Here is a 13,988-nt window from a genome sequence, read left to right as displayed (position 1 = left end):
AGAATGACTTAAAAGACTTTCCTGCATTCAAATATAGTGCATAACGAAATGAAGGGGGGAATGACCTTTTTAACTCTTTTTCTTAACAAGAACAGTGAAACTAAAAAGCAGGATGCAGTGGCCAAAGATGTCCATTTGGATGTATGAATAAATGAGCAATTTATTTAAAGAATTACAGGAATACAACATGGTATCCGGTGTGAACAGTCTAACAATAACCAATTATATTGCAAAATGTATAGCTGTGGATATTGACTGCAAATAAAACAAATGACTTCTAAAGATACATTTTGTAATGTATGTTCAATGCTTTCACAGTTTAAGGGCTTTCTTAGCAAATATTGATATATACTTTTTTTTTTATCAAATCACTGACAGCAGTAAGGATTATATAAATTTGCTTGAATCCTTCAAAAAATGAACCTGCATATACTGCTAAACTGATGTTTTACATATGATTCATATGGAAAAACTTCATGCAAGAGAATATAAGTAATATTCTTGCTTGAAAAAAAAAAACAGGCCATGCATGTTTAAGGTAGTTAACGGGTCAAACAGTTTAAGCTGTGTATAACCAGGTTGATCCCAGCCCTACTGGTTGGTAATCCACCTAGATCAAGTTGGAAAGGCTAATAAATGACCAAAGCTTTAACCAGCGAGTTCACCCGAAGCTGGTTTCAGCTGTTTTTACACCAGGAAAATGGCTATAGCATTTGCTGAGCATCCATTTTTTAAGCTGTTACACCTAACCTGGTACGGTCCAAAACACCACCACCTTTACACCAATCCAGCATCATTATTTACGCCAGGGCACATGCACACACAGACGGAGCACCTGCTGGGACGGGTGCGAGCAGAGCTCTCGTGGCGATGTACTCCAGCGTGCACCTCACCAGCAGGATTATTGAGATTAATAACCGGTGATTATTAAGATGAATACACCGATTATGTCTGTTGTGCCTTATGCTGCCACTGTCGTTAATTAAGGCCATATCGTTAGCACACCACCAGCAGATATTAACCCCATACCCATCCATCCCCATCACCGAGGGCAAGAGGAACCAAGGCGTGCTCGCTATTCCAAAACCACAGCGAGGTGTAAAGTCTGTGGTTATTAAGATATAGTACGATCATTAGAGGCTCTTCAGCCAAAGTGAGGCAACATTCATATTGTTCAGTGAATTTCCTGCTGAAAAAGAGAAACTGTTTTGAGAAGGTTAGATGGTCTCCCTGCTTGAGTCTGGTCTGTTTGATGGTTTTAAACAGGTTTAGGTTTTGTCAGAATAACCCCAGCTTGGCCTGTGCTGGAGACAGTAACTGATTACATGTAATTTGGATTATAATCAGATCCAAAACATTTTAATACTTGTACTGTAATTAAATAATATTACATTTTAAAATACTCATCAAAGTACAGTTACTTTTTTAAGGATTACATGATTACATATCATTCACGCAATATGATTAATAAATTATTGATTCTCCTTATTTCTAATTCTTCTTTCATCTTTTAGGTTTTTATTGTTAAAACCGCTTACAGTATATACATTCAGAAAGCCTTCCAGTTTTGTGGACACTCAAACTGGAAATTTCAGACTGGAAATGTTTATATTGCTTACATCATTTTATATTTGTTTACGTTCACACAGAGATCAGTCATTAGTCAGGCGGCTACAAAGCAGGTTTAAGAAGTGTTTGAACATTGCATCAACTACTGATAAACATATTCATGTTTATTTTAATTATAACTCAGTCTCTAATTTTATCATGTATTTCTTTGGAAGGTGTTTGTCTTTTAAACACATTCAAATGAACAAATTCACAAAAAAAAATTTCTTGTCATCTGATCCTATTATATTTTTATTTAAAGTGTCCCTGAGATTTTAACATAAATATTTTAATAATAAAGGATCACTTTGCATGTCTACAGGTCTCTGACATTGGTTGTTGTCATGTGACATGCAAGAAAATCAATAAAATATATTTTATTTTATTTTATATTTTAATTCATTTAAAAATGATTTGTTTTCATTTAACACTTTCATGATTTAATTAATTATTAGCTTTTTGTTAAACTCATGAACTCCCTGCAGTTCCTTCACAAACCCAGTTTGAGAAACCTTAACGTGATATAATGTTTAATGCCCTTCATGTTGCTGATAACAACAAATGGAATACATTCTCTTACTCTTTTAATTTTTATATCAATATGGTACAAGATTATCCTATTTAAATCAATGTGAAAAATAAGATAGGTCAAAAGTAATCTAAAAGTAGTCTGATTGTGTTACCTAAAATGTGTAATGTAATGGATTATGTTACTAACTACAACTTTTTCATGTAATTTTGAATCAATAATGGAGTAGCCTACAATTTGTATGTAAAAAGTACATTATTTTTTTATTTTTATATATATACAGTACAGACCAAAAGTTTGGAAACATTACTATTTTTTTAAGTTTTTGAAAGAAGTTTCTTCTGCTCATCAAGCCTGCATTTATTTGATCAAAAATGCAGAAAAAAATGTAATATTGTGATATATTATTACAATTTACAATTTTGTTTTTAAATTTATTATACTTTAAATGATCATTTATTTCTGTGATGAAAGCTGAATTTTTAGGATCATTATCACATGATCCTTTAGAAATCATTCTAATATGATGATTCATTATCAAAGTTGGAAACAGTTCTGCTGCTAAATATTTTTTCAGAACGTGATACTTTTTTAGGATACTTTGATGAATAAAAAGTAAAAAAATAAAATAAAAAAAGAAGCTATGTTTTTAAAATATAAACAATATACACTACTGGTCAGTAATTTGGGGTCAGTAATTTTTTTTCTTTCTTTTTTAAAATAAAATCAATACTTTTATTCAGCAAGTGTGTTAAATTGATAAAAAGTGATAGTAAAGAAAATATATTATTAGAATATATATCATTAGATTTTTTTTTATTTTGAATAAATGCAGTTCTTTTCAAACTTTTATTCATCAAATATATTAGACAGCAGAACTGTTTCCAACACTCATAATAAATCAGAATATCAGAATGATTTCTAAAGGATCATGTGATAGACTGGATGTTACAACTGAAGGCTGGAGTAATGATGCTGAAAATACAGCTTTGCATCACAGGAATATTTTTTTTAAGTATATTCAAATAGAAAACTATTATTTTAAGTTGTAATAATATTTCACAATATTATTGTTTTTTCTGTATTTTTGATCGAATAAATGCAGGCTTGATGAGCAGAAGAAACTTCTTTCAAAAACATTAAAAATAGTAGCGTTTCCAAACTTTTGGTCTGTACTGTATATGTTGGACATCTTTTTTTTTTTTTTTGTTATGTTAGGCTTAGATATCCATTTGATATAACCATCTAAAAGGCCTAAACTGTAACCATGGAAACTCAGACTAATAATGCATGGCTCACGAGGCTGCTGGTAAACTTTCTGAAACTATTACTCCCACCTGCAGCAGGCCAGTAAAAAAAGATGAGATGGGGTGGAGTCCGCTGGAAAAAAAAAAGAAAAAAAAAATCTGGCCTACTCCTCCACCTAGCTGAACTGAGCTGATTGACACCCCCTACACACACAAACACATCAAATACATACACACACGAACCCTCTTTAACTGTGTGGGCAATGGCATTGATTTTCTCTTGAGCTGAAGGGATGACATCACTGCTCGAGGGGAGCAGCATGTGGGTGGCTCTTCTGCGTGCCTGTCTTTAGTCGAGCGGACGATGATAGGACAGCGGCCTCAGAGGGGTCAGTGACAGGCGAGGGACTCTGTGAACATCCATCTCCAGCAAGCTTGTTTTTCTGACCATTAATGCATACACGCTCACATACGGTGAGTGAGAAGGGCTGCGTAGTGACACCGACTTAATAAGGAAGGCAACTTCAGATATCTAATGAGCTTCATGAAGGGTGGAGATGAGAAGGGAGGAGGACTGCAGGAGAAGGCTCCCAATTATCTTTAATAATCCCTCTGTCATCTTTCACACTGAATGGAAATTGTGTGGAAGGGAAAAGCATGGGAAGATAAAGATTACAATTAAAGTAAAAATCACTTCTCTTTTCTCATGCAGTAATCTGCCATCGTTGGGCAATAAGCTTTATGGTTTTTCGGCGGTCATTCATCTCTAAGAGGCTGGGAGGAATAAAAAAGGGCGAATGAAACAATGAGGACAAAAGAGGGAGGACAGCATAGTTACTGAGTTGATATTTTTCAGTAGACATCCGGCTGAAAATACCAGCTTAAATCTAGTTTATACTGGTTAGTGCTGGTCCAACATATGGAGATACTTAGCTAGTTTATAAAATTATACAATATTTTGTATCTCTCTCTCTCTCTCTCTCTCTCTCTCTCTCTCTCTCTCTCTCTATATATATATATATATATATATATATATATATATATAAAGAGAGACAGAGTGATAAAGAGACAGATATGTCTTGTTTGGTTAGGGTTAGTTAAGAATTCATACTAGGTCATAACAGACTATATATATATATATATATATATATATATATATATATATATATATATATATATATATATATATATATATATATATATATATATATATATATATATATATATATATATATATATATTTTTTTTTTTTTTTTTTTTTTTAGCAAAACTGACCATCAATGGCCATGTTGGTAATTACCATTTCACCAAAATAAACATTTTTGAGCAATCCATAAACCTTCATTTTGAACTGAAATGAACCCAGGGCTTGTTTTGAATTAAAAGAGTTGAGAATTGAGAGAAAGGGGGAGGAAAAAGTAAAGAGATGAATAGCGAGGAGTTACAGCAGGGAGAAATTGTCCCACTTTAACCAGCAGTAAATCCCACGCAGCACAGCCTTACAATCCAGCACTTACTCAGAGAGACGGATGAGAGGAGACCGGGGGGAAGGTGCACAAATGCTCCAATGGCTTGAGCACAGAATCAAAACATTGCTGTAGGGAGAGTAGCAGAGCTGGAGCTGACTTCACATCTCAACATCAACTGCATTCATTAATAAAAAACACAATCTCTCAAAAAACAGGGTTCATCTTTCTTTGTTTGTTGTTGTTGTTTTTTTTTGTGACATTTCAAACTAATTTCAAACATTTATAAAAGGTTTGTTTTTTCAGATATGAGCACTTGATCTGTGAACCCTTAAAACACTCTTTGTGCACTCTAACTTGTTTAATTTGTCCACTGTCAATTTCCAACAATGGACATGTGTGTGCATCAAAGAAGAATTTAACAATTATTTTTCAAATTTGGGAAATCCTGCAAGAATCCAACATAGTGGAAATAGTGGAAATAATATTTTCCCTTTTATTCCTCTATTAATCAATCACACAATATTTTCTCTCAAGAAGCAGTACAGTAGGAAAAAAACAATTTTAGTGGGTCAAAATTGTTAGTCAAGGATGGAAGGATAAATGGATTTCATCTTTGTTGTGGCCTTTTATTTAGATCATCATAGCATAAAACATATAATAATGTAGTACTTTTCATATTTAATTCATAGTTAAAGCTGAAATTGTGACAATAATAAAATAAATATTTTATATATATAAATATGTATATATAAATACACTTGAAATATAATCCAAAATAAATGCATGCTTAAGTTTTCAAGATGGTTACTGCCATAAGAAATCTGATATTTTGATGAAAATCCTCCTCTGGGACACAAAAGTGTATGTAGTTGAAGAAACACCCACACACATGTGATTGTACCCGAGCAGCCTCAGTTCTCAGGCAGTGTCTATGGAAACCGAATATCCACTGACGTGAACAGAGAGAAAGAGCTAGGAAATGGAGAACACAAGAGATGGAGGTTCATCGACTGATGGTGACTGGGAAAGCCTGGTGCGTGGGCTGACCGGGGTTTCTGCCGCACAAGCACTCATAAATTTGCTGTCTTCCCTCCATACCAATCCCTCTCTCTCTCGTTCTCTCTTCATTCCTGACCCCCTCCCCTTAAGCATAATGATAATTGCATGCTTTATGATGAACTGAAGCAGGAGGGCAATGCATAGCCCAACCACACATCACAATATGGGATGGGTACGACGACCCCTCTCAGCCATTACAGTGATTAAATAAGACACACTCTGTCTCTATAACAGTGATGCAGATCATGGGCTTCTTCAGCTCTTAGTACAGGAAGGTGAAAACATTCAACTTTGTTAGTGATAGACATTTAATTCATAACTGCGACGTCTGTATCATTTTATGAACTAACCCTCCATTTAAACAATTTTTTTGCTAAAGTGATTATGGGTGGAACACAAGGACATAAGGCGTCTAAATCAGGTCTTGAAATCTGACTGCACTGCATGTCTGCATATATGTCCAGTTGATTATTATTTGATCAATAACTGCCACAATAATCAGTAAACATGCACAAAACGATTTTCTTAATTTAAAGTGCATAGTCCATTTTCAGCAAATAAAGTAATGGCATTGTGGGTGGCATGTGAATAAGAAGCAGCATTTTTTAGATGACACACCAAATTCAAAATGGTGAAACCATTTAATGAATGAGCCCATTTGTCAATGCACTCCTACACTGCAAAAAGGCATTTTTATATTTAGTATTTTTGTTTTGTTTTCCGATATAAATGTCTAAACATTCATAAACAAGATACAAGCAACATGACATAAAAAATATGAATGGTTGTTTTCTTAAAAATGTACCAAACTTAAATGTTTATCCTTAAAGAAAAAAGAAAAAAAAACAAGAAAAACAAAATTCTGCCAAAGGGGTAAGAAAAATTAACTTTTTATAAGGAAGGTACGTTTACTATTGTGACCCCACTGGCATTCTTACTTTAAGCTTAAAATTTAACAGACTATAAGACTTAATATCTTCTGTCAAGATATTTTGATTGATAGAAAACATGATTTCAGTACTAGAAAACAAGTCAAAAACTATTTTTGGAAGTGAACATTTGTCTGTATGTGAAAAGACATTAAGCATAGCTGAAATATTTGAAAATATTTTAAAACTGTGATTGACAGTCATAATTTCATGTTTCTTTTCTGATATTAAAGACATGGGATTTGAAGATGCTAAAACAATATTATTATATGTATTTGGACACAAAAAGCCTACAGTACAGAACATTGCAGACATGAGAAGATTTGTATTTTGGAGATGTACTGTAACCGTTTACAGTATCAATACGCACTGTATCTCATTCTCTCTTTTTATGTTTGTTATCTTAGTTCAGTTCTTCCTTCTCTGTCCTGTTCTGCCCTTTCATCTTCACCTTCTCTCTCTGTCTCTCTCACTCTCTCTTTTCTCCCACTCCTGCTCCAGCTAATTGCTGCAGAGCTCACTGATAGAAATCAATGTGCAATGTTTGATTGTGAGCCAAAACACAGGAAGGTGAAGCAGAGCAATAAACATCACAAATACACAAACATACACACTCAGCACTTGCATATCTGATCCTTGGATGATTAAGAGGTGTCTCACACAACACTGTGTTTGTGTTAAGCTTCCCACAGAAGCCCTGACTATAGCCTTGAATCAATCTAACCATAATGCCATTAACTATATTTGAGCATGCATATTATTTATTTATTGCATTAAAGTCAACCTCAAATAGCTTTGAGCTGCATAAAATGAAATAACTGACAAATCCAACAGAGTAAAAGGCTGGAACTGCTATGAAAATCTATCAGCAAACCAGTTTTCAGTATTTTTTGTTTGTTTGTTTGTTTGTTTGTTTGTTTTTTTAAATTGAGACTCCTGAGATGGGACAGTTTAAGGGAAAGTTCACCTGAAAATTATCATTCAGTCATAATTTTCTTGAATTCATTATATACTTGAATATTACATATCTTGAATACATTATCCTTCCAAAACCGTATGAGTCAGGAACACAAAAGACAATATTTTAAGAATTTCTCAATGTTGTTTTGACCTCATTGACTTTCACTGTATGGACAAAAACAGATAATGATACAGATAAAGTATCCCTATATATACATATACATAAACATATATATATGTACAATAAAAAAATTGTACAATACAAATCTGAATCATTATCTGTTTTTGTCCATACAGTGAAAGTCAATGTCAATATATATATCCCTTCATACCCCTTCATTTATTTCATGTTTTGTTATGTTGTAGCCTTATGTTAAACAGCTTTAAATTACTTTTTTCCACAACAATCTACACTTCATACACCATAATAACAAGGAAAAACAGAACTGTCACAACTTTGTCAATTATTAAATATAAAAAAATAAAATATATATATATTCCTTATTACTTAGCTCATTACTGAAGCAACTCAAGTCTTTTTGGGTATAGATGTGCCAAGTTTTTCACAACAGCATTTGACAATTATCTGTAATTCTTCTCTTCGCCTCTTCACCTCTCAAGCTCTGTTAGTTTGGATGGGGCCCGAGACACATTTTCCGGTTTCTCCAGAAATATTTGACTGGGTTCAGTCCCAGGCTCTGGCTGGGTCACTCAAGGACATTCACAGAGTTGTCTATAAGCCACTCTTGCTGTGTTAAGGGTCATTGTCCTGCTGGAAGTTAAACCTTCTGCCCAGCCTGAGGCTGTAAATGCTCTGACCTAGGTTCGCATTAAGGCTATCTCTATATTTTGATGCATTCAGCTTTTCTTCTACTCTGACGAGTCCCTCAGTCCCCCACTGCTGAAAAACACCACCACAGCATGAGACTGCTACCAGCACACTTTACTTTTTGGATGGTATTCTGCAGGTGACGAGCCGTGCCTGGTTTCCTTGAAGCGTTATGCTTGGAATTGAGGTTCAGCAAACCAGAGAATCTTGTTTCCCTTCAGGAACTCGAGCTGCGTCAAAATGCATCTGCATGACCACGTTCTGAATCACATGTGAAATCAGTCCAATGGAGTGGCGAAACTTTACGGGTAGGGTGATGTAAAAACCAGAGAGCTTAAAAGCGCATCCAAAACAAGCAGCATTAGCTTCTGTGTTTTCAACAAGTGCTCTGTGTGTGTCGAAAGATGGGTTTAACCATTTGTTTTATTCAGTGATGCATATCTCGTACCTTCCATTAAGATGTGTGTGCTGTTCCAAATAATACCCATTCAATTGAATTTGCCACATGTTAAAGGAACACTCCACCGTTTTTTGAAATAGGGCTTATTCACATTATTTCCTACATTTAGATAGGTGGGCAAATGCATTTTTGTGTCAGTGCATGCATTGTTTTAGTTTGACTGGGTCGGCGTTAGCTTAGCTTAGCACAATGAATGGAATCCTTTGTTGCCAGCTAGCATGGCCTGAGTAAAAGTGATCAAAAAAATAAAAAAAACCCACCTAATTACTTCTTGTGGCCTGCGTATTCACAACGAGTACAAATAGCGATCCAGATTAACACTAGGCGATTTCCTAGGCAGATATTGGCTTGGGACTATATTATGGGGAAGCACAGAAGAATGTGTGTGTGTGTGTGTGTGTGTGTGGGTGGGTGTGTGTGTGTATTTTGACAAAATAGATCACAATTATTTAATTATAATATAGTCAGTGTTTTACCATCGACCAATTATTTTTGAAGGGCTCTTAAAAACAGCACTAACACTAAGGACAGTCAATAGTTAAGCGTTTGTGGTTGTGCATATTCTTTTGCTGCCATCAGCCAATGAGCATTGTCATGAAGTTATTTTTCAGTTTTAGTGCGATAAGTCACATGACATTTTACAGCTCAAGTGATTGCTCGTGCCTCCTCAGTTCTGGACGCAATTGTTGCTAATAAGCAGCAAATAAGCAGCCATTGGAATGAACAGGAATGCTACTGGATAGCTTTCTCCAGGTATTACAGACCTGCTTGGTTTGACAACAGCCATTATGCTTGGCACAGAAATTGCACACTTAACCAAAATGAAAACTATAAATGACAGCCAAAGAAGAAAGACCCCTAACAGACTAACCCTGCGAAAGCAGAAGGTACTGCTCGCCTGCGATCTTTCTTCTCGACCTGAAAGCCTAGTGAAACAGACTGTGTGGAGCAGAGAGACTAGTGTAAATCTGTCTCCTACATGAAAGCGCCTTTGATAGGCCTCTGCTCTCATCTCATCTCCACAAGCATGCCACTAATGTTCTGCCTCCAAGCCAAAATATCCCCAGCAACACCTGGCAACATGAAGAAGAAAAAAAACTGATTAAATCATTAGAGAAATACATGGGAGGCGGAAAAGAGAGAGTGGGAGATGAAGGAGGGAGAGCGGAGACGTAACAGGGGGAGGGATGAACAACTTCATAAGCTTGGCACTGCGTTCCTGGTGCCGTGCCCGTTGTTTATGTCCACACACATCAAAGGCTGCGCTAATCGCTGCTGTTTGCAGGCCCACATCTCCAGTTCACCTTGACTGGACTGTCACACGCTACAGGCCAGGGCAGTGAAGTGTCTGAACCTGGGCACTGGAATGCCAGGATGCCTAATGAGCGAACATTAGGAGATGAGCGTCCCATAGCACAGTGGCTGGAGCAGCTCCAGGTCTTCACCAGCTGTGCTGCTCTTGTTTACAAGCGGCCGCCTGCTGCTGCTGCTGGAGCGGCTTCATGACAGGCCTCCGCTCCCAACCACATCCTCAAGCTCGCTTGAGCAGCCGAGCCCAACCCGAGTACATGTGTGCTGGTCTAAACATCCGTCTGTGTCCCTAGGTGCCCTTCTGAATAAGTGTAAAGCCATACGCAAATGCTGTTAAATAGAATGTGGAAATGTGGTGTTTGAATTTGCAAACCTAACTCTGCGACTATGTTTCTCTGTTACAGGAAACTTCAAAGGATTGTGTAAGCAGATAGATCACTTTCCAGAAGACACAGATTATGAAGCAGATGCCTCGGAGTACTTCTTACGTGAGTGCCTCCTTAGTGTTTCTGCGACAGTATTCATGTTCTCACCATCTTGTTCTTTCTTGTTCAATCTGTGAGGCAGTTCAAGTAGTACCAGGTATGCTATTTTTGCCCAAGTGCTGTTACTACTGAAACAAAGGCGGAAAAGTAAAATACATGTACAATCTTTGAAAAACTGATTGTTGTTGAAAAACAGAAGTCCAAAAGTTTGGAGAAGGTTATTACCAGGCCCCCAGATTTCGTCAGATTTCCCATTTTTCACAACGTTATATGTATTATATGCCAACAATTAAATACAGTATTACAATTGTTTTATTATTGAAATAAAAATATGAAATATTCTGTATAGTTTCACCTTTCAGCAAAAAACAAGAATGTAGTACTATAACCACTGTTTAAAAAATAGTTATTCTTTTTTATTTTCTAATAAAATATTACAATTGTATTAATAATTAAAATTAGGGCTTGTCAATTGATTACAATTATTCATGAAATAAAGCAGCATTTATCTTGTTTAACTTGTTATTTTTCTTATAAAATATTGTGGATTCTTTTAGCAAACAACACGATTGTACTCTTATAAAAATCTTAGCTTTTTCCATTAAAAGTTAAATCAATTACTAAAATGTTATTAATAATGAAAAGTATGAAATATTGTGGATTAGTTTAGCTTTCATTTACAAATAGGAATGTAATAATCTAACCACTGTTTAAATGAATAATAATCATTCTTTATTTTTACATTTTAATATTGAATCAAATATTACAATTGTAATAATAATTTAAAAAACTAAACATTATATTGGCCAAACACTTATATTGGATATTTCTAGATTTCAACTACCAATAAAAATGTAGTACTGTAACTGCTGTTTATAAAAAGTAATTCTTCATAGTGAAATATTTTTACAACAATTGAAAAACATGAAGCTATACCAGTGAGAATAAGATCTTATAGAACAAATTTTAAAATGTCTACTTCAAATTGTTTTTAAAAAAATTCAGAGGAGAAAATGCAAAAAAAGAATAATAAAAAAATGAATGCAATAGAGCTGTAATCGAAGTAATCTCCTAGTCTTTACTTTGTTCCACCTATCTTTGGTTTCGTCAAGCTGTTCAGCCCTGTAAGGATGGTCTGTTGTCTCTGCGGGAGCGTGTGAATGTTTCCTCACTCTGTTTAGACTCTCAGCAGCGGCAGACTCTCTAGCTCGTACAGTACGGCTCAACTAGGCCCGATTACAGTACACTGGCTCCCTCGTAAACACAGAGCATTGATTTCCACTCTCTTTTCGTCTGCGCAAGCAGAACCGGGAAGTGAGTGTCAAACAAGCCACATGCATCAATCCTAAACTCACAAGCAGGACTATCAGTTAGTGTCATCAAAACAAGGGCCTGAATTGACCAGAAACAACACGGTAACAACCAAGAGTAATTAAAGATTCTGGAAGCGTTGCACAGGAAAACAATTGCAGACTACTGGAGAGAGAAGGGAAATTAGTCTGAGGGTCCATTCATACAGGGCACATCCTGGTCCATCTGCACTTTTTTTGGATTGCTTGAACACTTGCTAAAGCCGAGTTAATGTCAACAATGAAATCACAGATGAACAAAAATGAAGACCAAACACAAAAAGTGCATCATGACGATAATTCCTCAATTTTTGAATAAAATATAAAGTTCAGAAGTTTGCTTTAGTAAGATTTTTTTATTTTATTGTATATATATATATATATATATATATATCAAAGGACTAACAAACTACACATTTCTGAAAAAGGCTGTTTTGAATAAGTTAAAATGCACATTTAAGTAAACTTTATGTAACTCTGTAACAACAAACTAAAGCACGAACAAAGAATAACTAAACATGGCTGTTGTGACACCTTGCACCACGTTTTTGAAATGCTTTTTGAGTCAGTTAAAAGCTTGATACACCTGCACTTTGTACTATTTTCTTGTGCTCGGTCTCACTGAATGATCACCTGCTACATAACACAACTTGTTTAACTGTTATTTAAATCAGCACAGACTGTAACATTTATCAATAATAAAAATAATAATAATATGTAAAAATGTTACATTCAGCCAAAAGTCTTAAAAATCACAGGTAAGGAATCAGACTTATCCTTCACAACGTTTGACCATCCAGTCAGAACCGTTTAACCTACTTAACCAAGGACCCATTGGTAATATGATGATATCTGATAAAAGACCATACAATTATCCCAGTACAGATCCTTCTTTAATATCGAAGCTTCATGCATCACCCCAAACAGGTGGCTGACCTGCTGTAATGAACTCTTCACTGAGCCTGTGATTATAGCTCATGCAGTTAAACAGTGCAGATTACGCAGTTATGCGGCAGCATTGACCCCATTGCGGTTCATCCTTAATTGACACTGTCATAATGATGCATTCACTTTCTGAGCACAGGCCTCAGTCTGTCAGATCTGTCCAAGCGTGACTCGCGCTTTGGGCTGCTAGGTGGATGCCGAGCAGGTCACATTGCGTGCAAACTCCACAAATAAAGCCTTGCCAGTGAGTCTTGGCGCTTTGAGCACTTGTGCCGTCCCATATGCAGCAATAAAGATAGTTATGAAAACAAGTTTAAAGAACGACGCACAGAGAAAGGCTCTGACATTGGGAACTAGTGGACCAGGAGTGGTCAAAACAACATGGGACAGAGAACTACCACAGACCCCGTGCTCTCTAAGTGTGTGTGTGCATGTATATGAATGCATATGTGTGTTTGTCCTTTTCCTTATAGCTGCAATTGGACGAATAGGCCGTAACGCTCCCAGTGGCTTGTGAATTAGGACACTCACTTCCATAAATATTTCAGCCTCTTTCTTATATAGGTCAGCTTTCTGTCTCTCTCACTTCCTATCCTCTTCTTCCTACTTTTCTTCTGCTTGCACGTCTTATCCTCTCAGACATCTGTTCTGTAGTACTTTTGGTCACCAACTGTGGGTTAAAGTAGAGTGATGGGAGATCAACGAAGTGAGAAGATACAGCGGCGTCGATTTCAATAGGATGTCATGCATCACTAAATAAATGAATGTTTTCTCATTTTTAACAGTACATTATGCGTGAAAAATAGGT

At 35.8% G+C, this 13,988-nt stretch overlaps 1 protein-coding gene across 1 annotated transcript in view; it reads left to right on the top strand.

Annotated features, from left to right (window-relative positions):
• Positions 1-13,988, top strand: part of cacng2a (calcium channel, voltage-dependent, gamma subunit 2a) — a 65,098-nt gene that overhangs the window by 26,634 nt on the left and 24,476 nt on the right. Inside the window, exon 2 of the mRNA XM_052549941.1 lies at positions 10,806-10,889. Coding sequence (XP_052405901.1) covers positions 10,806-10,889 — 84 coding nt within the window. The remainder of the gene's footprint in view (positions 1-10,805; positions 10,890-13,988) is intronic.

Source organism: Carassius gibelio, chromosome B3, assembly GCF_023724105.1.
Source record: "Carassius gibelio isolate Cgi1373 ecotype wild population from Czech Republic chromosome B3, carGib1.2-hapl.c, whole genome shotgun sequence".
NCBI classification, from domain to species: domain Eukaryota; kingdom Metazoa; phylum Chordata; class Actinopteri; order Cypriniformes; family Cyprinidae; genus Carassius; species Carassius gibelio.
This window is presented reverse-complemented; position numbering and strand designations above follow the sequence as displayed.